The 26,273-nt window shown below is 39.3% G+C and overlaps 1 protein-coding gene across 1 annotated transcript in view; it reads right to left on the reverse strand.

The window, feature by feature from the left end:
- The window catches only part of NEB (nebulin), a gene marked incomplete at its 5' end in the record, with an annotated part of 194,582 nt that overhangs the window by 122,370 nt on the left and 45,939 nt on the right, over nucleotides 1–26,273 (reverse strand). Inside the window, 17 exon segments of the mRNA XM_084642730.1 lie at nucleotides 2,580–2,891; nucleotides 4,080–4,187; nucleotides 4,299–4,403; nucleotides 5,474–5,677; nucleotides 6,996–7,307; nucleotides 8,078–8,185; nucleotides 9,182–9,286; nucleotides 9,865–10,068; nucleotides 10,296–10,607; nucleotides 11,529–11,636; nucleotides 18,305–18,409; nucleotides 19,044–19,250; nucleotides 19,395–19,706; nucleotides 21,240–21,347; nucleotides 22,384–22,488; nucleotides 23,936–24,142; nucleotides 25,548–25,859. Of these exon segments, the coding sequence (XP_084498856.1) occupies nucleotides 2,580–2,891; nucleotides 4,080–4,187; nucleotides 4,299–4,403; nucleotides 5,474–5,677; nucleotides 6,996–7,307; nucleotides 8,078–8,185; nucleotides 9,182–9,286; nucleotides 9,865–10,068; nucleotides 10,296–10,607; nucleotides 11,529–11,636; nucleotides 18,305–18,409; nucleotides 19,044–19,250; nucleotides 19,395–19,706; nucleotides 21,240–21,347; nucleotides 22,384–22,488; nucleotides 23,936–24,142; nucleotides 25,548–25,859 (3,234 nt within the window).

Genomic DNA, 26,273 nt, shown 5'->3' on the forward strand with positions numbered 1-26,273 from the left:
TCTTTACCATGCTGAGTAGCAACTTGTCTGACATGATGTTTTCCCAAGCACAGTAAAAAAAAAAAGGGATAGGTGTGACTCGAAGGGAGGAGATATCATCAGTATGCTGACCTTGATCAAAAAGTCAAAGCAACTGCTTTGAGGTCACAGACGTCTGGTAAGAATGTTCCACCACAGTAGAATATGGCTAGTGATGTCTAGGAAGTTTGATCTCTTCTTAGTGGAATATTGTGGTCTCTGTTGGGAAAAGGGTCTAGAATAATGCTGTGGCCTGAATTGCTTCCTTTTCGTAGCTGGAGTGTAAATGTAGGTTTGACAAGACAGCTCATTAGCAGCTGTTACCACCAGACAATTAGGAACTGAATGAGTAAAGAAATGCTCAAACCCGTTCTGAGGAACCTGGTGCCATCTGTCCACTCACTTGGCGTTGGGAGTAAAGAAGTTTGAGTCTGCCAGAGTCTTTGTTGGTTCTCTTGTTAATAAGAAAGGCAACACTTCCTGAAGTAGGAACCAATATGGCTTTTGGGTCTCTTAATGTCAAAGGAACCATAGTAATTAGATCACTGATACAGATGTTTAGTAAGGGAGCTTACTGCTTCAGAGATCTTGCCAAATTGTGAGAAAATGATGGACAAGCCATAATTTCTGCAGCCAGGAAGTTGGTAGTGGTGCTGTATGACTAGAGCAAGTAAGAAAAGGAGACCCACTGTCATAGATATAAAGGGAAGGGTAAACCCCTTTAAAATCCCTCCTGGCCAGAGGAAAAATCCTCTCACCTGTAAAGGGTTAAGAAGCTAGGATAACCTTGCTGGCACCTGACCAAAATGACCAGTAAGGAGACAAGATACTTTCAAAAGCTGGGGGGAGGGAAAAACAAAGGGTCTGTCTGTGTGATGTTTTTGCCGGGGACAGAACAGGAATGGAGTCTTAGAACTTAGTAAGTAATCTAGCTAGATATGCGTTAGATTATGATTTCTTTAAATGGCTGAGAAATTAAGTTGTGCTGAATAGAATGGATATTCCTGTCTGTGTGTCTTTTTGTAACTTAAGGTTTTGCCTAGACGGATTATCTATGTTTTGAATCTAATTACCCTGTAAGGTATTTACCATCCTGATTTTACAGAGGTGATTCTTTTTATTGTTACTTCTTTTTTACTGTTTCTTCTATTAAAATTCTTCTTGTAAGACCTGAATGCTTTTTTCATTGTTCTTAAGATCCAAGGGTTTGGGTCTGTGGTCACCTATGCAAATTGGTGAGTATTTTTACCAAACGTTCCCCAAGAAGTGGGGTGGAAGGGTTGGGAGGATTTTGCAGGGAAAGACATTTCCAAACAACGCTTTCCTAATAAAATAAACCCAGATAAACGTTTGGTGGTGGCAGTGTAAGTCCAAGGGCAAAGGGTAAAATATTTTGTACCTTGGGGAAGTTTTAACCTAAGCTGGTAAAAGTAAGCTTATGAGGTTTTTATGCTGGTCCCCACATCTGTACCCTAGAGTTCAGAGTGGGGAAGGAACCTTGACACCCACAGAGACCTGAATTGTTTTGCACCTCAATCTAACCATTGAAAAGGACAAGTCACTGACCAAACTCCCACCTTAGAAGGACAGTTTTGAAGAGCATGTTAAAGATTTAGATAAATGTGCACACAGATAGACCAGATATTGCATTGCCATTGCATCATGGATGGAAAAATATGGATGATCAACTACTTCCTGTATGGTTCAAGGGCCCAATGGCATCTGAGCTTTTACAAGACCTTCTCTGTACATATGCCAGTAGGGGTCACTGCACAATCAGAAGTGTCTGTAATCAGAATAATCTGCCCTGCACAGAACTGTGTACATGTCGAGGCAATGAAGACCATGATAACCCACATACTCTCAACAGAGACGATAATTATGAACAAGAGGATGATGATAATGATTTTGATTAGAAATGTCACCATCACAATTACATTACACCTGTAAAAAATTATTAATAGATGTTTATCCTTTAGGTTGTTGTTGTGATACTTTGAAGTCACAGAGAAATTCAATTTTGTCTTGAAATAATGCACAGAGTTAAAATAACAAACAAAAGCAAATATTTCAGAGTAGCTATTTTAACCTGTTGATGGTGTCACTGTTTATCCCAGTTTCTATGGTAATGGCACCACTTGATAGCCCCACATCATTCCTCATCTTAAAGGTCACATAATACACTTTCAAATGATGTATAATGTGCATAGGTGCAGAGAGGATACCTTAAGTAAACCAAATTGGTGGTGTTTGCCCCTGCCACTAGTAGGCAGAGAGGCCTAGTGAGTGGTGACTGAGATGCAGATTTCCATCCCAGAGGGGTGATGGCTGGGACCCAGAAGTCTAAAGTGGCTGCCCCCTTGCTGGACCTTGGAGGGGGAATACACGTGCAATTGATCTAAAATTGAGACAACCCATCAATCCAGTATGCAGCAGCAAAGGTCCTTGCGGGATAAAAGAGTCCAGAATTGCAGCCCTTCAATATGTTTTTTGACATTGCAGGAAAAGCATATTTAATAAAACACTTCAGTTTTCACAAAGCTAGTAAAAGTAGGACTTACATCACTCTGAAGATCGTAAGTTTTCCTGGCATGTACAACATCATTCTGGTCTGGCAGACATGTCCACTGGTGCAGAGGATGTCTATAATCAACTTCACTAACCAGTTCCTGACACTTCTTGGCAAGTACAATTCCCAGCATATCTACGGGAGTATTATACTTGGTCTTCCATTTCTCAAAATCTTTCTTATACTCTCTGTCACTCTGGATCTTGGCTACATGCATAGACCACACCATCTTCGGATCATCCTGGATGTTGCGGGCTCCCACATGGTGGCCAAGCTGTTTACGATACCCTGCTTTGTATTTGTACTGTAGGAAAAAAAAAAAGTTCAATAAGTAAGATTGGGGAGTGGGGGCTAAGAAAACATCCTATAGCAATTCTCTGGAGGACTGCATCATGAGCTCAGAGTATGGAGGCTTTTATGTGAAGAAGTGTTCTCTTCATAGAGTGTGGTATCTGAGTGCTAAAGCACTCATAGGGCTCCCTGCACTTAAAAAGAAGTTTAGACACAAGACTTCCTTAAACATGTAAGTAATAAGATGTCTTTGAACTAGGTCCTTGGAGTGTTTGGAGAGGAAAACTACAGTTTCCTCTGCCTGAGACATTTGTATCAAAGTTATTTCTAATTCCTTGGTCTGGCTCCCCTGAGGTCAGAATTCAGATTCTCTCTATGAGGTGCCCATCAGTTACTTCCTCACATAACGGCCTCAACCTTGTTAAGATGTTCTTAAACACAAAACGCTTTATTGGCAATTTTACAGAAACAACAAGAAAATTAAAATCCAACAGATAAAAAACAAACACGCCTAGTGAATTTATTGGAAAACATTGTTAAACTAGTACTAAATTTGGTTACTAAGTATCAAAATATTACATATACCTTCAACATAAGACAATAATAGTTTAGCTTGACAGTCTCTAAGAGGAAAAACTTTTCCCTGTCACTGGATAAGCCATTGTACGTGGTCATGGCCATATCAATTTCTCAACTAGCGTTTAGCCTAAAATGCAGTCCAATTTGTTTAATGCTCTTACATAAGTCAGCTAGTTAACAAGGTGAAACACACTTTTTTCCAAAAGCCAGTTTCAATTAAGTGGATTTGTTACTGGAAAAGGTCTGACAGGCAGTACTGGAAGGTTTCACGACAACAAAGAGATTACTTCAGCTAAAAATATTGACTAGCAATTATTATTAAATAAGAGACATTAGTTAGAATTAAAACTGGACAGGATAACTTCATTTGTCACATCCTTCAAACCATCAAACAGAGATCCTCAAATAGACAACAGATACTGGGAGTGGAACCTCGCCACAGGTAAAGTAAGGACAGACCTACAGGAACTGTAGGAAAGATTTTATACCAGTTGCACTCCTATTTATTGTTTGGAAAGTGTGTTACTGGATATATGATTGTGTTGATGAAGAATGCCCTTAACTGTTCATTATGATGTTGAGACATCTGAAGCTGAGAGGAGAAGGGTCCAAGTTTACTTACCTCACTTGCAATATCTCGGGAGGCTTTAGCTGCCCTGATTGGAATGGCATCTACCCGTAGGTCATAGCCTTTCTTCTTGTCCTCTTCCATTGCAAGTCTGTACAGATTCTAAAAAAAAATAAAAAATATTTATTACATTTCAGAAATAATGCACTTTCTTTTCTTTATCTAAATATTCTCACATGCTGCCTTTTAATTTTTAAGCAAGGCATCACCTACCTCACTGTAATTCAATTTGTTCTGCTGTGCCAGTAAAATATCAGGGGTATCTGGCATCATGTGGATACTAGTTTTATCTTTATTCCAAGCTTCTGTATATGAGCGCTGAAAAGCAAACAACAAATGTAATAAGATGTTGGAATCATGAAGACCTCAGTCACTATTCAGGTCAGATATAATTCTCACTGAATAAGCGTGATCAAGATCAAGAATCCTAAGAGTTTCATGCAATCCAGAACAACTGTAACTAAAACTAAAAATAACAACAGAAATTCTCTTGTTTGCACTGACCTAGAGACTCACTCCACAAGTCTGCTCAGTGATTTCAGTGAGACTTTTGCATGACATAATACTCAAGTGGTGAAATCCTGGCTCTGTTTAAGTCAAATGGGAATTTTGCCATTGACTTCAATGGGGCAAGATTTCACCCAGAGTGACTAATATAGTGTGAATCACAATAAATAAAGCAAGCATTACACATAACCAAATGCATTTTTGCCTATATATTTGACAATGACAGTTCAGCTTCAGTTATTTAATACTTCATGATTTGCTGACAAATAACCTGTTAGGTATTTTGGAATTATGATTAAGTCTTTTAAATATGGCAATTCACTATAAACTCTGCCATTTGATCAGAGAGATTGGAAGTAAGGGTATGGATACTACCTTTTGAGAAGATAAAGAAATGCAAATTAGCAAAGATCTATTGAATCTTGAAACTTTCTGGGTAACAAATCACCTGACATTTATATGAATATCTTTGCTAGGTATAACTGGCCAATTTTCTGCACAATCATAATAAATAATTGCACCCCTCCTTGAAAAGGAAATACACAGCCTAGCTCTTTACATGAATTATTTTGTAACAACATAAACCAACATGTAAAAACATAAAGCCAATATCTTATTAAACAACTTTTTCATGTTTCTGATCTTAAACATAAGTAACTATTAAATATATATTTTTAAAATATACCTTAACTATGTGCTAGAAACTCAAAATACAAAACAAAAGTAGTCACTTATAATGGAAATAAATCCCTGACATTCAATGAAAAGGCTATAATATTGTTATGCAAACTTCTTTATTTTCCTTAGAAACCGAAAAGCAAATCTTGAGCATCCAGAAAAATATCATTTTAATTCTAATTGCAAACAAATAGAAAACTCACGTGGTTCATAATTTCAGAATTGTGCTTTGCCAGAACCATTGGTAGAGAATCAAGCAGGCTATTAAATTTGATCGTGTCTGGGTGTTGCCGATAGGTATGGTCACTCAGGATCTGGGTTGCTCTCTTATTCTTCTCATCATCCAGAGAACCAGCTGGGGACCAGCCAACGCCTTTCATCCACTGAAGATCTGATTTATATAAAATCTGAAATTACAGAGGAAGACAAGACAGTTCATTATTTTATTTATTTAGACAACATGAACATTTTTCTTCAATGCAAAGCAGCACCACTTAAAGAGAGCCTCAATGTTTAATCAATATCATATGATAACAGAGGTTATCACCTCACAGTCCTCTGACAGGGCTAGTTCAACACTGAGGGTATATCTGTGCTGCAGTGTAAGCTCAGGGTTCAAACTCAGGCTCAATCCTCCCCCGCCACCGATCTGGTCTACACATAAATTGCACTAAATGAGGACTCAGACCCAGGTCCCAGGACCCCAAGGGAGTGGAGGTTCCAAGCCTGAGTCAAGCCTGGACCCACAGGTCCATCCCTATTGCTTCACATTGTAGACTTGTGCTCTGGGAGTCCACCAAAAGTATCCCACAATCCCATGGGCCACATTTCTTTGTTCTCAGGACAGTCAACTTTGGTGGATAGTCAAGTTTTCCCACAGTGCACCACAAACAAAGGGTTGGAGAGCATATTTTTGAAGGGCACTAGGAAGTCTTGGATATGAGTGGCTGGACTGGGGCCTCCACACCACAGCATAGATGCTAGAACACCAGGTTGGTACCCAGACTTTAAAAATTCCTAATCTGGGGATACAAATGATTGTAAGTTTTCAAGCCCTAAATCAAGAAACCCAAGGTCTGCTAACTCGAGCTGTACAACTCTGGGTTTACGTTACAATGTAGACCTGCCCTAACAGTCTCTGAAACCAAGGGTCAATTCTGCCTATACAAGTTACTCCCCAGAAATTTTACTCCAGCTGCTGGAAATTCTGTTTCTGTCAGGATGGAGATTCAGCTACAACTATAAGGAAGACTGCCTAGACATTCAAAGTGCATTTCAGAAATTACAGCCATCTCTTCCTCTGCAAAATGTCACAGTTGAGGTTGCACTTCCCAGCCACTTGAGCTCTTGACATGTCACTTAGACAGCCAAAATAGTAATTATTTACAGTTATGAAATTCAGATGGTCTTGCCCTCACTCTGCTCCATGGTGAGTTCAAATCCCCTGCAACAAACTTAACTCCAAATTGCTCAAGAAGAGATCAGTACTTAGTAAGTATACAAATAGAAAGCTGCCTGCTGCTAATTGTGAGCTTACTAACCTGTAGAAGAGTTCACTTCTATTGTCACTGGTCTGAAAATACTCACCAACCCAGTACATAAAAGGTCTTTGCAGGACAAAAGAGTCCAGAAATATAGCCCTTAAATATGTTTTTTGACATTGGAGCAAAAATATACTTAATAAAACACTTCAGGTTACACAAAGCTGGTAAAAGTAGGACTTACATCACTCTGAAGGTCATAAGTTTTCCTGGCATGTACAACATTGTTCTGGTCTGGCAGACATGTCCACTGGTGCAGAGGATGTCTATAATCAATGTCACTGACTAGTTCCTGACACTTCTTGGCAAGTACAACTCCCAGCATATCTACGGGAGTATTATACTTGGTCTTCCATTTCTCAAAATCTTTCTTATACTCTCTGTCACTCTGGATCTTGGCTACATGCATAGACCACACCATCTTCGGATCATCCTGGATGTTGCGGGCTCCCACATGGTGGCCAAGCTGCTTGCGATACCCTTCTTTGTATTTGTACTGTTGGAAAGAAAGAAAAGAATAATTGATGCTTTTTCAGATTCAACCTAGAAATGCTACCTTTGTAAAAACTGTTGGTGAAACTCCTTAGTTATTATAACATACTAAGAACCCAATCCTATGAGGTGATGATTGATTCCTATAAATAGCTGAGTATCCTTAACCCCACTATAGTGCAAGATATAGCCCTTATAATTTCATAGGATAGGGTTCACAGCTTTTGTAAACCCTTCCTCATCTGTGTAGTCCCAATTTATGTGGTGAATTCCACTGCACTTAGTGTGCTTCATTGGGACTATTCACGTACGGGTTTGTGGGATCCAGGTTATACTTAGCAAATAACAGTCCATGTAATGGTTAATTCCAGGTTTGATATGAAATATTAAATCTGAATTCAAACTCTATTTCAGTGAGTAACATTCATCTTCAAACAATTACATGCAACTCCACAGCACAGTCTAAGTCACTGATGGATTATGTCAATTTTCAAATGAAATAAAATGTCAATGTTACCCACAAAATTTCAATAATAAACTGGGTTTAAGTGATATATATAGTAGCAGACTGAAAAAAAACAAACACAATGTATGTTGGATGACTAGCCTTGTATTGAAACATCCAGTGTATGCCTTCTTTTTTTTTTTGAAAGACAGAAAGACCTAATCCCACTGACACCAATAGAAAGACTCCCATTGATTTCAATCAGCACTGATTCAGCCCCATAGGGCTTAACCACACTATCTGTTATTTTAGTTTAGTAAGACTCTTACTTCACTGGAAATGTCTCTGGATGCCTTTGCTGACTTGAGTGATATGGCATCAGGAGGAAGCTCATAGCCTTTCTTCTTCAGTTCTTCATATCCTAACTTGTAGAGTTTCTGTTGAGAAAAGTTTTCAATAATGACTGCAAGCACACTTTGCAGAAAAGTATTCCAATGTTGATGTTTGGAGAGAAAGGAAATGCTATGTATTTTACACCATAATTCAAGAACTGAATTCCTATTTTTCACATTGTGCAGAAAACAAGGGTGAATTTATCAAATGGAGTTGGCTACTACTAATTTTCAATTGCCAATGCATGCTAGCCGAACTATCATGTTTTTAAATTAAAAAGCACATTTCTAGGTCTCTGAGGTGGCTTTCTTGGTGCTAGAAATTAGTCAAAAGTTTTGTGTGCTATTCTTGCTACAGAATATTTTCCACTAAGGGTGGAAATTATTGCATAACTGCAATAGATTGACTGTGGAGAGGTAAATAAAAGTTTTTGGTTGCAACTCATTTGCAACCAATACTGTCATTTACTTTAAATATGTAATCTGATTAATAAACATTGCTGCAGACCACAATGACATGGACTTCTGAGAAGGTCAACAGTGACCCCCCCCATGTGTCTGTTTTCAACCTATCATGACCTCTCCTCTTGAATACTAGTGATAAATCTTTTTGGCATTTCTTTCTTATGTTCCAGGACAACGGAGAATTTGACAAAAAATGGTACTCTATAATTCTAAAAATTCAACTCACTACAATTAGACATTTTCCCACAACAGGTTGCTAGATTAATTACATTCTATTGGAGAGGTATCTAAGATGTTGATTTGAGCAATAGGGATGAAATGGACATATCTAAAGATAGCAACCTCATACTGCATGCTTTGTTGGTATTTTTCTTGTAATCTAACAGCTGCCATATTGGCTCCCTCCGCATAACAAGTTTACCGGAAAAAGACCATGGGTATGTTAAAGGTTGTAAGAATTCAAGAGTTCCAGAATAAATTCTGAAGGACTTTACTGCAATTTAGACTGCATTCATGAAGTGAATTTTCAAATCATAAGCTCATGGAACACCCAGTGTAGCATGGAATCAACCTTACATCACTTGTATTGATTAAGTTTGCTTTAGCCAAAAGGATTTCAGGAGTGTCAGGCATGACGTGAATGTGAGTCTTGTCCTTGTCCCAAGCTTCTCTGTAAAGTCTCTAGAAGGAGAAACAAACAAAACCAGTATGTCTAATAGAACCTTTGTATAAATAGCAGATTTCATTCAGCTTCACCTTATGTCTTTAACAGCAATACAAAAACCTGTCACACAAGTATAAAGTGTGGGAGATATAAATGGTACTGGATGGATAGTTGAAGAAAATAATGCATTAATCACTTAGAGTTCTATTTAAATACAATTTTTGCATCCCTTTTGTATGTGGAAGGCCAAAGAGTCATCATTATAACAGTCCCATATACAGCATGACTAACTATGGGTAAAGACATTATTTATGCTTAACATTGAACAAGTTCTGTAGAGCAGCCACGATAATCTCCTGAATCACACTTGGGACTTCTTGACAGCTGAACTCAAGATGCCAAATGGGCCCAAAATCACAGAAATCTGACATTTTGCTAAACAGACGGCTATGACCAACAATTGGAAAATTCCTTTTTTAAAGATCTATTAGTCACTGTTGACTCAAATTATATTAATTTTAACATTATATGAGCTTGAAATAAATTACAAGTTCATTTATCTGTTCAATTAAATGTTCAGCCTTCAGAAACTTACATCACTCCTATTTTTGGCATTAGACTTTGCCAAAACTACGTCCATGGCATCAGGGATACTTGTGAATTTAACAGTGTCTGGTGGCTGGCGGTATTTCTTCTCACTCAGGATTTCTGAAGCTTTCTTGTTCTTTTCTGCCTCCAAAGAGCCAGATGGGATCCACCCCAGGCCTTTAAGCCATTGAAGATCTGACTTATATACATTCTGTTAAGGAACCAAAGAAATCAGGGAATGTCATTCTCTTGTCTGCATCAATGAACTGCATTAAAGGATTAACTGGTAATTAATAGAGCTTGTTTAGCTATAATCTGTATTGCTGGAACTACAAGAGGAAATGTCATTTCTGCTCTACAGGGACACCAGATTCCCTTCAATAATGAATATATCTTCATAAATATAAAAGAAATAGATCAAGTAAAAAGGAAACTTACATCACTCTGTAGTTCATATACTTTCTTAGCTTGGATGATGCTAGTCTGGTCTGACAAACTAGTCCACTGGTGTAGGATCCGTCTGTAGTCTACATCACTAACCAACGACTGGCATTTCTTAGCCAGTAGGAAGCCCAACATATCCACAGGCATGTTAAACTTGGTCTTCCACTTCTCAAAATCTTTCTTGTACTCCCTCTCGCTCTGCATCTTGGCTACATTCATAGACAACACAAGTTTGGGATCATCCTGTAGGCTGCGGAATCCAATGTGATGTCCCAGCTGCTTGCGGTAACCTTCTTTATACTTGTACTAAAATCATAAAGATTGTGGTACTCAAATTAGGGTAAGAATGAGAAAATGGGGAAATAACAGCTTATCAGATACATTCACCAGGATGCCATGTATGCTGGCAGTTAGACTCACAAGCAAACTTGAACTTTTTGCTCTCTTGGATGCTAGAAGCTGAGTAGATCATTATGGTTTCACACTTAGGGGTCTAATATTCCCTTGATGTATGTGCATAACTTTGCTTGATGTTAGTGTCTTAGGAATGCCTCTGCTGCTGAAGGAATTGAGCCTTTGGACTCCGTAGGAAGAGCAGGCTGCACTTCTCTCAGAATGTCTCCTCCACTGCACGAATTACCAACTAACTACAATCTGGAGAGACTGCTTGCTTGGTACTCCCAGGCAGAAACATAATCCAGTGTCTCAAGGGACAAAAGTGAGCACTGGAAAATGTAGGGTCCTGACTATCCAGAATGTTTCCCTAAAAATTAGCAAACATTTGTCCTTATATACAAGCGCTGCACTGAGGTTAGGATATGGAGCAGTGCTGGGCATGTGTCTGCCCTGAGACCTGTTCTACATGGGCAGCTGCATGGTAGATTGACTCAGGGTGGTGGGATGAGTTAGTGGGTCAAAATTTGCTGCTGCTCTAAAAACATAAAGCAGATAGCCCTGGGTACTGCAGGCTGATCCCATGCCAAATAGAAGGCAGACAGCAAGCTTGGGGTCATGGTGCAATGATGTGAGAGCAATCCCTCTCCTACTCTCTCGTCAATGCTAAGAGATTCTGTCCCACTGGTTACACAGGGAGGAAAAGGTCTCTTAGCTCTCTGTCCCTGCCAGCACACCTTCGGAGCACAGGGATGGACCTGGCTCAATGAGGTTTATTAGACTGTGACTGAGTGCATAAAATACATCACAGATCGAATTGAAAATGTCACTTACATCACTTGCAATGTCCCTCGAAGCTTTGGCTGCTTTCACTGAAATGGCTTCAGGTGTGAGGTCATAGCCTTTCTTTAACATTTCTTCCCATCCAAGTTTGTACAGTTTCTAAAATTGAAAACAGATAGTTTTTCCAAAACTCCCCCTGCATCTTTGTAAAAACAATACAAATAGAACACATGTATTTTAACATGCTGGCCCATTGCATAAACATTTCATCCAAGCCCTGACTACTACACTCCATTTTAACTCAGCCCTTACTCAGGTGAAAGCTTTGCCTGAGAAAAGTGCGTGTGAAAATTGAGGGCCAGGTTGTGGCTGAGCCCTGCATGGATGCAAAAAGTGAGAGCACAAAGAGCCCCATTCAGGGAGCAGGCTGCCCTTTCCCTAAGAGCAGAGCTGGCCAGATATGCAGGACAGCATACACTGCACCCCTGCAGGCTGTCCCTCTGTGTGCTGGGGAGCATTTGGAAGCATTGTTTTCCTATAGTTACTGATACTTTCACTGGGGCTATGTGATCAGCACTGTCTAATGCAGGGCTGTGGCTAAACCTACAATAGACCCTCGGGTAAGGACATCAAGATTTGACACTTTAGGGGCAGTATTAGGGATTGTGTCTTTAATACATTATAGGTTTTTTTCACAAGTGCTTACTAGATTACAAATAATCTGTTTGTAGGGCTTGTTCTTACATAAGGAATCATTAATATTTAGAGATTAGTTCATTCCCTTTGTCACTCTACCGAACTAAATGATATTACAACAGGAAAGAATTTGATCCCCATCTATCATACCAATTTAAAAATCAGAGTTCAGTTAGTTCTTTCTTTGCGAGGCTAACAGAACTGGATGCACCCTGAGAATGAAACAGTCCAAAAGCAAGGATGAGACACCCAAAATATACTTTGTTCAGTTTAGTTTTGATTATTTATCCTAAAGTTTCATAACACACGAGTATGTTCTGTATTGTTGGATAATTTGTAAAAACTAACAGGCCAATGTCCTCAGCTGATGTCCACTGTCATGTGGCGCTCCATCTAAGAGAACATACGCTGATTTACCCCAGCTGAGGATCAGGTCCAAGAAACCTGAGTAATGTGAGACTTCATTCTCTATCTTGCATACTTCTATGCAAGTCCCCAGTATCATAATGCCTCAAAATCTTTAATGTATTTATCTTCACAACACCCCAGTAAGGTAGGAAAGTGCTATTATCCCCATTTTACATAGAGGGAAATGAGGTGGACAGGCTAATTGAGATGTCCAAAACCACACAGAAAGTCTGTGATGGGGCAGAGATTTGAACCCAGGCTTCCCAACTTCTAGTCTAGTGCCCTAAACACCAGATCAACCTTCCTCACTCACTAATACTTTGCTGGGAAGTTTGGCCACTGGAGTGGAACTGAAGTAACTACCAATATTGGGTATGGATTTGCAAATTTCCTATTAATGAGGATGTACTGTAGCTCTAAAAAAGGCAATCCAGTTGAACTATGCACATATAATTTAAACACTTGGCACTTGGAGGTAATAGACCTGCCTCTAACCATCCATAGAAAGCAAAAACAAATTAGTTTATGAAAAATCTCTAGCACAGACTGTCACTATCCTATATTTAGAAGGAAAATTAAGAAAGACAGTCTGAAAGAAAGGTGGAAACAACTGTAAATGCTTCGTATTCTATGTGCCTGTTATATTTTGACTCAGCAGAGAAGGAGAGAGACAGACACAAAGGGAGCTGAAAGAAACACAGCTGTCTGCTACAGAGATTTTATTGTTCTGGCAGTAAAACTGAAACCAACACTAAGGTGAGGCTTTGCACTGGGAATGCTAAACATTAAAAGAGGCAGAACATCACATTCTCCACCCTACTTTAAAAAACTTCCCAAATTTATATACATCATCATTTACATGGCTAACATGAAATACTATATAACCTAAATAAAAGTTACGGGTGGACTACCACAGACTCTCAAATTGCAAGGGATTACTCTGCTCTGGAATAATAACTCACTAACTAAACAATATATAACTTCAGGCATACAACTGTTTTTCACACTCTCTTGGGATAATATGGTTACAAGGGTGTTGCAGTGCCCTTGACAACAGGAACAGTTCGGGGTAAGGAATCAGCTGGATCTGGTACCAAAGTTTCTTCCACCAAACTGTTGGCATTAGGAGTTGTAATGGAAGGAGGTTTGAAAGGAGGAACAGAAAGTCCTACTGGAACATCTCCAGACTTCAGTACTTGTCAAGGCTGCAACTGATCCATAGATCATTTCCATAAAATACCACCAGACAGTTTTACCACATACAAAACAAGTCCTGTGCATTTTACAAGTTCTCCAGATACACATTTCACTCCAGAACTGTAGTTGTCAGTCCACACTGTGTCTCCTACTTGAAAAAAAATGATGAGTCTCACATCATTAATCAATTTGCATTCATTGGGATTTGGCTACACAGGAGGCAACATCAGGATGTAGCAGGTCCCAACAGGTACACAAAGATCACTTCCAGAAAAGAGTTGCAGTTGACTTCTGGGTAGTAGCACATGTTGTGTTCCTGTAGACAAGGAAGAAATTGTCCAGTTTCTGCTGATGACTCTAAATAGACTTGTTAGCTCTTAAGCAGGCTTTACATGACTGTAAAACCAGTCTGCAAGTCCATTTGTAGCAGGATGCAATGGAGCAGAACATATGTGCTGAATTCCATTTGAAGCTAGGAACCTCTGAAATTCTTCAGAGCAAAATTGAAGTCTGTTGTCAATCACCAACTGTTCTAGTAAGCCAAATTGGCTAAACATCCAGAGATGTCCAATGGGTTTGGTAGCTGTGGTAGAAATCATTCTAAAAATCTCTGGCCAGTTTGAATAGGCATTGACTGTGACTAAAGGTCTGGCAAAGTCCATGAGAATATGTGTCCAATGAGTCTGAGGCTCATGAGTTTACACCAAAGGTGTAAACAAGCTGGGCCAGGATCATGCTGAATTTACTGACACGTACTATAGCACTTCTCTTTCCTCTCAATATCTTTGTCATCAAACCTTCACTCATACAATGCCAAAAATCACAAAGAGCTTCGAAAACCAGAGAGTGAAGTGATTCCGGAATGATCACTCTTATTCTGCATAAGATGCAGTTGTGATTCAGATATAAAACTGGGGATTCTTATGATCTAACACTGTTCCTTGTAATACCATTCCCTTCACAAGAGAAAGCACATCATCCTTTAGCGGATTTGTGTTGATATCTGTGCTAGTGATGGGTAACCTCTCCATCAAATTGAGATAAAACATTTCATCTGATGTTTCTTTGGGCTAATGGGAGCTTAGGCATGGCAGCCCATCAGCATTCCCATGCTGAGCTCCTTTACAGAACTGAATAGTATAGGAATGAGCTGAAAGTAGCAATGACCACCGTTGCATCCGAGCAGCAACTAATGATGGAATTCCATGTTTAGGTGCAAAAATTGAAGGTGACAGGAGATGATCCATCAGCAAGGTAAAAATATCTACCATACAGATAGATATGGAACTTCCGAATTCTGAAGATAATGCTAAGAGCTTCTTGCTCTATTTGTACATAGTTCTTCTCAAGCATAGTAAGCGATAGTGAAGCAAAGGCAATTGGTTTCTCCATGCCATCAGGAAAAATATAGGGAAAGAACTCATATACTCCAGACAGTGAAGCATTACAAGCCAATTGCAATAATAGTGAGGCATCAAAGTGAGTAAGAACTTCACCTAATTCAACAGTTTCTTAGCTTCCTTAAACACACACACACACAGAGTCCACTTCCATTTTTTCTTTGCTTGTAACACTTCATGTAAAGGTGCCAATACTGTCACCAGATTAGGCAGATTAATAGTTAAGCAGCCCTAAGAATGAATGTAACTGTGACACATTCTCTGGAGTGGTGCGTGAAAAACCACCTTCTCTTTCTCTGGTGATTCCTTAAGCCTGTGGTATCAATTGCTTGTCCAAGGTATTCAACTGAAGGTTTGAAAACTCACATTTGTCTTGACATACTCTCAGTCCATGGCCTTCCAAACACTGCAAGACAACATCCAAATTTTGAACATGATTCTCCGGATCCTTTCATGTAACAAGGGTGTCATCCAAATAGCACTGAACTTTGTTTAGTCCCTTCAGAATCTCATCGATAGCTTTCTGGGATAGGACAAGTATCAGTGTGCTACTGAAAGGCAACCTGTTACAACAAAATAAGCCTTTTTGCATGTTGATTGTGAGATATTTGAGAGATGTTGGATCAATCTCTATTTGTAGGTATGCATTGAGCAAATCCAATTTACTGAAACACAGTCCTCCACTAAGAATAGAAAACAAATCTTCAATACAAGGTTGTGGACTGGTCTGAACATGAAACTGATAAGACTCCAGTGTTCACTAAATGTTCCATATCAGCTTCTACCAGAGACTTCAGAGTATAAGGCACAACTCTGGGCTTGCAATATTTTGGCTGTCTATCAGACTTAATAGTGAGCTTCACTGACACATTGCTCATCTGTCCAAGGTCTTGTTCAAAGACTTTGGAGTGTCTGTCCAGTATTTCTTGAAGACTCTGAGGTCTTTCATGATAACCTTGATCTCAGTCCAATTTTCCTTAAGCGTCTCAAGCCAAGATCTGCCAAATAATGGTGATAACTTTCCTTTGATTACATATAAGAGTAAAAAAACTGATTGTCCATCTAGTTTAACTGTCACCTGGAATAACCCTTCTATTACCAACTTTTCTCCAGCATAAGGCTTCAAAACCGTGGTGGTTTCTTCCAGAGGAGCATGTGACAATATCTGGTGATAGGCAGATGCAGAAATCAGTGAGATGGCAGCTCTAGTTTCAAGTTCCATTCTTGCAGGAACACCTTCAATCAAGGGAGTAACCAAGATGCCATTTTTTACTCCAGCTTCTGATAACATGTGTAGGGCTAGGTCTTGATCAGTGTCACTAGAACTCTTGTCTTTATCCACATTATGAATTTCCAACTTCTGTCCTTTCTGAGGTTCAATCTTCACAGGTGTCTTCTTAGATTGAAGGTTACTCTGGGTTGCCAGTCATTGAACTGTGCAACAGGCCATGGCAATTTGTCCTTTCTTCTGGCACTTCCTGCAGGTAACCAGGCATGTTCACAATCCTTCTCAGTGTGTGTAGTTTGTGCACAATGGCCACATGTAAATTTCTTATATTCCCATGGTCCTTTGTCTTGCCAATGCAGGACGTGATCATCTTGGTTCACACTGAAGTCCAGAGAATCCTTCTCTGCAGTATCCATGACAATAGCTACTTCAACAGCCTTTTTGAAGGTAAGTGCTGACATAGACACTAACTTTTTCTGGATCTCATCATTACAGAATCCAGAGACAAACTGGTCACACAGGGCATCAAACTGACAATACCCCAACAACTTCGTCAGAGCAGCAGCAAACTGTGCTCTCAATTCTCCACTTCTCTGATGTCACTGATGGAACTGGTATTATTCTGCTATCATCAACGGGATAGGAGAAAAGTGTTCCTGTTGCAGCATATGTGGAAGTTCCAGGCCCTGTTGGACACAACAGGTGATGCAGCAGTCTATATGCCTTTGGACCCATCACTGTCAGCAAGTTTGAAACCGTTTGTCTGTCTGGAATGGTGTTGCAAGCAATAAATTGCTCAAAACATTCAAGGTACATTCATGATTTGTGGTTTTCATCAGACTCACCAACATTGCCCAGAAAAGTTGCCATTTTACTCTGATCTACTGTTGCACTTCATGCCTTCTGGACATCCTCTCTGCCACAGTGAAATTCCCCCTTTTCTAAACTGTGCACTATCTGCCCTTGATTTCCCTTTACTCGCTGTGTGCTTACTGTAGAACGCAGACTTCTTCCTTTCAGCTCCCTCTGCTGGCTGAAGACCCTCAGTGCAGGCTAAAGCCTTCTTGCACGTGGTAAGCCAAAATGGCTGCTTGCATTCCCGTCACTGCTCTGTTTGGACAGCTCAAGCAGTAACTGCAACCCAGATCCTTTGTTCTGTCTTTATTTGCCTACTTCCCTCTCTCTAGCTAGCTGGCTCACACTGCCCCAGCACCAAAAAGCAGCAGTCGGTCATCTGGTCCCTCCAGGTGAACTTTTCCCATTTTATACGTATATTATCTGCTATTTCTTCTTCAGGCAGTGGGAACAGAGGATATTCATGGGATATAAATTCCTCATTGCCAGTATGTTATATTTGAACCCAGTAGAGAGGGAGACAGACAGACAGACACAAAGGGAGCTGATAGAAACACAGCAGTTTGCTGTGGAGACTTTATTGTTCTGGCAGCAAAACTGAAATCAGCATGAAGGTGAGGTTTTGCACAGAGGAGTGCTCAAACATTTCAAGGGACAGACTATCACAGTGCCCAGTGGGTCCATGATGATGGGTTGAGAAACCTGCACATAGTGGGTTTGGAATTTTAGAACAAGGAATTTGTAACCTGCTCTGACTGAGGCCATGAAGGAACCGGTACATCTCTGTGGGAGGTATAAAGAATGCAGTAAGCCTTTTTCTGAGTTCACCTTGCTGAACAGGGTGAATATTTATGTTTAGCAAGAGGTTTAGGATTAAATTTTCAGAAGCTCTTAAGTGACGTAGGAGTCCAAGTCCCATCTATTTTTCATTTTCCTCTAGTTCATAACAAATATTTACCCTTAAATAACAGGTCACCTTTTATTGAGGAAAACAGAATGAATATATTCAAAAACGAACTATAAAGTATTTTAAAACTCTTTACCTGACTGTAATTTGCCATGTTCTGTCTGGCCTGTAGAATATCAGGTGTATCTGGCATCACATGAAGCTGAAGTTTATCCTTCTCCCAAGCTTGAGTGTACATATGCTACAGGAAAAAAAGAGTACCAGATATGCTAATATGAATGATAGATAGAGCTCTCTGTGTGTACTTTGTTTATGGACCGAGAAAGAGAGAGGGAGTTGCTGATTATATATATTTTTACTGACTTAATCCATAATTCAAGTGAATTAGGATCCATTCTTGCTCCCACTGAGGTCAGTTCATCAGGCCCTTAGTGAGCATTTCTCGCAATGACTATCAGCCTGTTCCACAGTCATTTGTTTAAAGACAGTGTTTCTCCTTAGTAAAGAGGGCAGGATGAGACCCATACTGGCTAGACTTCTGAATGCTGTTATGGAAGCTTATAGTTCCCCTCCGACACCTCAGAATTAGAAATTAACATTTCTATCATGCCAGTGAGAATAACTGAGACTGTACAAGTAACAATGGCATGATCTAACCCTGAGAAAAATGGGAGAAGGAACTATTTAGCCAGTAATTGGGTGCTTGGATCTGGTAAAAGAAATCTGAAAATGGCTTGTTCTCTCACACCTTAAAAAGAAATTAATTATCTTGGCAAAGCAAGTTTGCCAGGGAGGCATGTGTTTTAAGCAATGTTGGAGAGAGGCAGAGATACTGAATTACACAGTGATCGTTTACATACACAATTTTCACTCACCTGATTCATCACATCTGCATTGTGTTTTGCTAGCACCATGTCCATGGAGTCACTCTGTTTTGTGAAGGGGAAAAGGCTTGGGTGCTGGCGGTAATTCCTGTCACTTGCAATTTCTGTGGCTTTCTTAGATTTCTCCACATCCAGAGAACCAGCAGGGCTCCAACCAAGTCCTTTATACCATTCATTGTAGTCCTCTTTGTACTTATTCTGTAAAACAGAAGACAAAAAGGAAAACCACATTTTACAAACTTCAGCAACTGAAAAATGCTTGTTTCAAAAAAAAAATCTTCATACACAACTGAAAAAACAGTATAGACAGTAGCCAATTCACAACAAAAAACAGTAACTTACATTACTTTGAATCCGATTCATGTTTCTGGTCAGTTCCACATTAACTGCATCTGGTAGGAGGATATATTTGTGGATCAGGTGTTTGTAGTTAGAGTTGGTTATATTACCTTGTGCCTCCTTCGCTGCCTTGATACTTAATGTATCAGCAGGTGTATGGTAACTGGTCTTGCTGGTCTCATAGGCTTTCCTGTACTCACGATCAGACTGCATCTTAGCCACTTGCATAAAATGGACTAGTTTGGGATCATCCTGGAGGCTGCGGAAGCCTACAAGTTTCCCCTTATCCATTTCATAACCTAATTTATATTTGTACTGTGAAGAAAACAAAACAAAAGGCCTTAAAACCACCTTGCCTATAACAAATCAAACTGAGAAAATAATTAATCAACCTTTCCTCTGAGAAAAATCCTTGTCCATTAGACATATGCTATTTAAACATCACTGGGGCAAACACAGCACTCGTAGCGTTTTCTACTTAATCTGATGCTAATCCTTGAAAAAACTCAGGGGTCCTACCTCTTTGATCTTTATGAGGGACATTTTAAAAAGAATTATCCTAAACATCTTTTCCATGAAAAGGAATGTTTCTTCATAATGACCTGCAGTGCCTCAGGTAGCATCTGAGGGCAGCTGTTATTGAATCTCACTGTCATGGCATCACATAATATGAGAAGATAGAGATTGATAAGAAACAAAGGAAGTTCCAATTTGCAGGAGGCATCCCTTTGAAAAATATTTGGATTTTATTATACTAACACTTTGAGCTCAGGTCTGGAGTTTGACCCAAGTTTGAAGATCAAATGACCTCTGTGGTTATGTTTAGTTCCAAGACTGAACAATTGTTTTTAAACTTAGAAGCTGCTTCCCACTGTTTCTGAGTTTTGTTTTCTTAATAACGGTGTAATGGATTAAAGCCTTAAACCCAAACTAAGTCCATACTCAAGCAACACTCCCATTGGCCTAAATCCTAGTCAGCAGAGTGCACAGGCCCAGTATCAGGCTCTGATCTGCGCTGCTGAGCTCCTTGGAGAGGGTTTGGGAGGGAGGAAACCTCCTCCCAGGCTATGAAGCAGCTGCAGATCCACTCTGCAGTGTCTATTACAACTCTGAGGCTGTGGGGAAGAACTTGAGGATCAACAAAGCATCAGCTCCTTAAGCCTTCCCCTTCCCCTCTTCCATAGGCTAATTTTGTCCTTGTTAGACCCAAAGCCTGAATAGTGGTATTCAGGGAACCTCTGTGAGGACCCTGAGTTCTGTGCTCCCACCCCACCTTTGCACAGTGAAACCCTGTACTGGTTTTCTCTGTAGGATTTGCCCCCCTGACTTCAGTGCAAATGTCACCTAAACAGAGACTTGGAACAGCTGAGTAATCAGGTCCTACCATTGTAGTATTAGCAGCAAACATAATTTATTACAAAGTGCCTTTTGTTGCATTCAGATATTGGTGAGGCTAACATCTGAACTCCATAATGCAGCAATTAAGGAGTAACACATGTATATCTAAACTAAAGCATACAGCTACTATATACAATGTCACCTTTAAAAAGTGCCCCAGCAAAGTCACTTTGACAAACAACTTGTACTATACAGGTAAAACTGGTTTTCTGAATGAGAGCCATGCTAGACTGACTCCTTATGTATCTCCCTATCTTCCTAATGAAGCAATTGCTCTTTGATCACTGTGAGCCAATTTAATGTCACAAAAGCTATACTTATTAAACACATTTATAAACAATATAAAAAATAAAGAGAATTCATAACATCAGCATCCAAAATGGAATCAAGTCGATAAATGAATGCTTCATAATATTTGACAATAGACAGTTTCCTCTTTTAAAAACTCACATCACTAGCAATGTCTCTGGAAGCTTTGGCAGCTTTAATGGAGATAGCATCAGCTCTGAGGTCATACCCTTTCCTTCTAGACTCTTCTAAGGAATGCTTGTACATTTTCTGTGAATTGGAAAAAAAAGAGAATGTTCCTTTTTTAAAATGCACTAATGCATATAAAAACAGAATAAATTATGCCATATATGTGATCATTTGAAACAAGGACTTTTCAGTAGCACTGTTCTGTCCTCATATATTTAACTCTCATACAACAAGTGTCTTAAGGCATTCAGGCACTCAAAGCGGCAATATTTCAAAGTTAAGCGCAGAGTGTTTGCATCTCTAAGTGTCTGATTTGTACCTGCAGCTAGCTAACTAGAAGGGCAAAAGACCCTGATTTGTTTCTTCCAGGGCAAAAATATCAGTGAAAATTTAGAAGGTGCAAATTGCATCCATAAGGAAGAGGCCACCATTTCAAAAATACAATAAAAAATGTCTACTTTTGTGCACATTATTTCTTTCTTTATGTATTTATATTACCAAACTGCCTAGGAGCCACAATAATGAACCAGGACCCCATTGTGCCAGATGCTGTGCAAACACAGAACAAAAAGATGGTCCTTGCCCAAAGAGCTTACAATCTAAGTATAAAGCAAGAGACAACAGATGGATACAGCATTACAAGATGGTATCTATACATGCCATTCCTCATTTTACATGTGCAGGTTTTAGCAGTGAAATTTAGATGTCCGAGGTTGAAACTGGCCCATAATGTTGCCTATTACATACAGTAGAGGCATGCGAATTTGCATGAAAAATGGAGACTGTCGTGGCTTATGCGCTAAATTTTATAAATTAGGGAGGAAAAACAAAAAAAAAAATCAAGGATACCCAAACTATTATTTTAACAATTACAAATCCCGTTTTAATTATTTATGTTAATATTTCATAATGTACCCTAAATATTCTGCTGTATATTTTGTTTTTCACTGCGGCAACTCATTATAGCTTCTGCTATGGAACCTTTGCTGAGTGCAAATTACTATGGATTAGTGAAGGGTGAATAAACGAGGTTCTCCTGTACTGTCATTTTAATTACTCCTAATACTAGATAACTGCAAGATAGTGCCAATTAACCAGTCTGAGTAGCAGTACTTACATCGCTTATGTTATATGCATTTGCTTTTGCCAAAGCAATCTCTGGAATATCTGGCATGATGTGAACTTTTGTCTTGTCAGCTTCCCATGCTTGTGTGTACCGGTGCTGGAAGAGCGAATAAAAAAAGAAGTCAAATTACAATCTCAACAGAGAAATCAAATATAGCACATTATTATCACAGTCATTTTCTTTATAAGGGCCAACTAGGTCCCCAGAATGCATGCACATCACACTGTATGAATCCAAGGACAGAACTTGGCCTTTAATTTAAAATGTTACTTCTTTTTAATTATTTTGAAAATGCAGCTGTAGTGTAATGTCTAGTTACTTTCTCTCTGCAGGATAAAGCAAAACATGAGAGATTTGAGTCTGAGGTTTCCTAACACTACAGCATTATAAACTCTCCTGTGTGATGGGACCTGACAAAGTTTGCTGACATGCTAAAAAAATGCCCCAAACACACCTGATCCTCTTCTCAGTTACAGCATAGTGAATCAAGAATAATTCCATTGGAGTCAATGGAGTTATACTGGTATATAAGTGAAGAGAAGAATCAGTCTCATAGTACATACCTGCTTGACAGTTACTGACCATACCTGGTGCATCTAGGAAGGATTAACCTCCTAAATGTAGAAAAAAAAGGAGTACTTGTGGCACCAAATTGGTTAGTCTCTAAGGTGCCACAAGTACTCCTTTTCTTTTTGCGAATACAGACTAACACGGCTGTTACTCTGAAACCTCCTAAATGTGTTCAAACATATCTAGTGACAGAGTCCAGCAGAATCCTCAGGTTCTGTACCCAGAGAAAGAAGCTATTCAGTGTCAGAGTGTTATTCAATAGCTCTGCACACAGCTCATTGCTGACAGCCGTCAGGAGGCACGCTGACTCGGCTATCTAACTTAAGAGTAATGGCAAGATCTCAGTAGTAGGTAGATAAGAGCTCATTCTGAGGAACTGGGTCTAAGAAGAGCCTGTGTGATGGCCTAAAACACTGGTGGATCCAGGATCCATTTAATTTTGTCCCACACCTATTACAGGGCATTCTAGTACTGAGCTGATTTCTATTAAATGGATGATGGCAGCTCAGTACGTGAATCAGCAGTGAAAAGTTAAACTATAACTATAAAGTACATTCATATTACACGGTGGCTTCTGATCACAGTAACATAATTCAGGTAAACTATTCAGAACTGCCAAAGTGACTCAGGAGCCTAAGTCCCATTTTCAAAACTGACTTAGGTACTTTTAGAACTGGGACTTAGGCTCCTAAGACATTTTGGCGCTTTTGAAAATTTGACCTTTCATCTTGCAGTGAGCATGGTGTGCTAACAAAAAGGAATCCTCAGATATGCTCCCTTCTGAATTTCTTAGCATATTGTGGCCAGCTTTTCCTTGGTTGTGTCAAGGCCTATGGGGATAAAGTTAATGAGAATCCAGCATATTTCATCTGTGGCCAGAACTGATCATTTCAAAAAGACTTGCTCACACAACTCTCCAATTTGTCTTTTTATCACTGCATGCATAACTGAACTGTGACAAATATTTTCATACTTTGTCCATGATTTTTGCATTATTTGTCGCTAGAACCATGTTCATAGAATCCATCAGACTGGAATACTTCAGTTTGTCTGGGTGCTGGCGATATTTCTTCTCACTTATAATTTCCATAGCTTTCTTATTCTTCTCAGCTTCCAGAGAGCCTACTGGCATCCATCCCATACCCTTCAGAAATTCATCATAGTCAGCTTTGTATTGATTCTGTAAGGAGAAGGAAATAAATCAGCCTGATGCATGAAAAATTCTGGGTTACCTTCTACTTGTTAGTAAGTTTAGTGTTTCTTTGAGTTTTTGAACATATGCACATTTAAATGAATACAATGGAATATTTTTTTGTATCCAAAGTTTACATCCTTTTACAGCAGTGCTGTGTGTTTTATTAAGGCCCATTCTTGCATTCTGTTGGAATTATTACTTATGAAGGGTATTACCACAACACTAATTTAGTCATAAATTCCTTTATTAAATCCAAATGCCGAATGGTATTTATACAATTGTTCTAAACTTGCCTAAAAGCCTAACTAATAAGCAATTTACTACATCCAAACAGTAACAAAACATTTGTAAACATTTGATCAAGATACTTACGAACGGGCTAAAGCCAAGGATGTTCAGATTCATATTGGTTAACTTCAGGCAGGTATTAGCAATGTAGTCTTTAAGAGTTTACTTTTTTATACCCTTTTAACAAGCAAGTGATGTCATTGCCAATTATCAGAACTTAGCTCAGGTCAGATGAAGGCGGTTTTCATACAGCCAATTGTTTACTGCACATGATAACCAATAACTATGTTTTCTTTCTATTTCTTTAGCCCAATCCTTGAATAAGATAACACTGGTCGTTTGAAGGGTCACTACAAGTTTAACACAACAACTAACTTTCCTCATGGTTTCATTCTTTTTTATTCCATGCTTTGGGCCTCTTGTTCACATTAATATCCCAACTCAAATTAAAACCATCATTCACCCAGTTCTAATGTGAGCCTATATTCCTACACATTCCATATAAAATTCCAATCCCAATTACTTCTGTGAAGCTACAGCATACACAAATGGGGCGGCAGGATCAGCCCCTCTCAGTAAAAGGGGCTAGACTGTGTCTTTAGGCAAAGCCTTGGGAAACAGTGTGTAAGCTCCATCACCTCAGGAGTATCCCCAAGTAGCACTATACATTGGAGACAGCCCTCTGAGGCACAATAGGGCCTAACTTTGGTTCCCCTAATTTCTGAAAGGATAATTTCTTGGAAAATGTATGATGATTCTGTTAGTGAAGCTTTCCTTGGCTTGGGCTGCACACAAGTATTACTCCTTGAGTCAAATGGGACTTGTAAGCTATAAACACGTGACAAGCATATAAACAAAGTGGGCAGACTTGCCATCTGATCCCATCTAAATTCTTTATAAACTAGTTTAGTTTAATATTTCAGATTATTCTAAGAAATACAATGTGCATATTACTGATGGACTGCTCTTTTATACTTGCTACGTTTTAATATACAATTGCACTGGCTTATCTATAAAACTCTAGGATTTAACCTATGGTATTTATCCATAAACTAAATATTTCTTAATTGGTAACACAAAGGTTGTAGAGTCTTTCACTTACGTCACTCTGTATCTGCATCATGTTTTTGGCTAATTCAAGATTCATAGCATCAGGCAAAACATTGTAATGGTGGATCAGGTGCTTGTAGTTTGTATTGGTAGCCACTTCCTGTGCTTTCTTGGCTGCCACTACACTGAACATATCAACTGGGGTGTGGAATCTCGTCTTTGACTTCTCATAGTCCTTTTTATATTCACGATCAGACTGCATCTTAGCCACCTTCATGAAGTGCACCAGCTTGGGATCATCCTCAAGGCTACGGAACCCAATATGCTTTCCTCTTGCCTGTTCATAAGCTAGTTTGTATTTGTACTGAAAGCAGAAAATAAACATATCAGGGTAAACTCAATACAGAAGAATGCATTATTAAGCATGCATTTATTTTTAAAAAGGTATAAAACATTCGGTTTGACTTATCACAGAGGGCTTAACCCTGCAACGTTTTGAACACCACGGCCCTGATCCACCAAAGCACTTAAGCATATGTTTAAGCAGATAAGTAACCCAGTGAATTCATGGGGCTATGGTGCTCAGCAGGACCAAGCCAAGAATGAGCAAGGGGTACAGAATACACAGATCTCAGAGGATCCACTGGAGGCTTGTGAAATAAATATTCAGAACAAGAACTGTTCCAAGATTTACCACACCAAGCATGTAATTCAAACCTAGATTGTCCAGGAGGCTCCAAAAGCCAGTATTGAAGTAGATATCCTCTAGGGTTGGAAT

The sequence above is a fragment of the Lepidochelys olivacea genome (genome assembly GCF_965140295.1).
Source record: "Lepidochelys olivacea isolate rLepOli2 genome assembly, chromosome: 11".
Classification (NCBI taxonomy): Eukaryota; Metazoa; Chordata; order Testudines; family Cheloniidae; genus Lepidochelys; species Lepidochelys olivacea.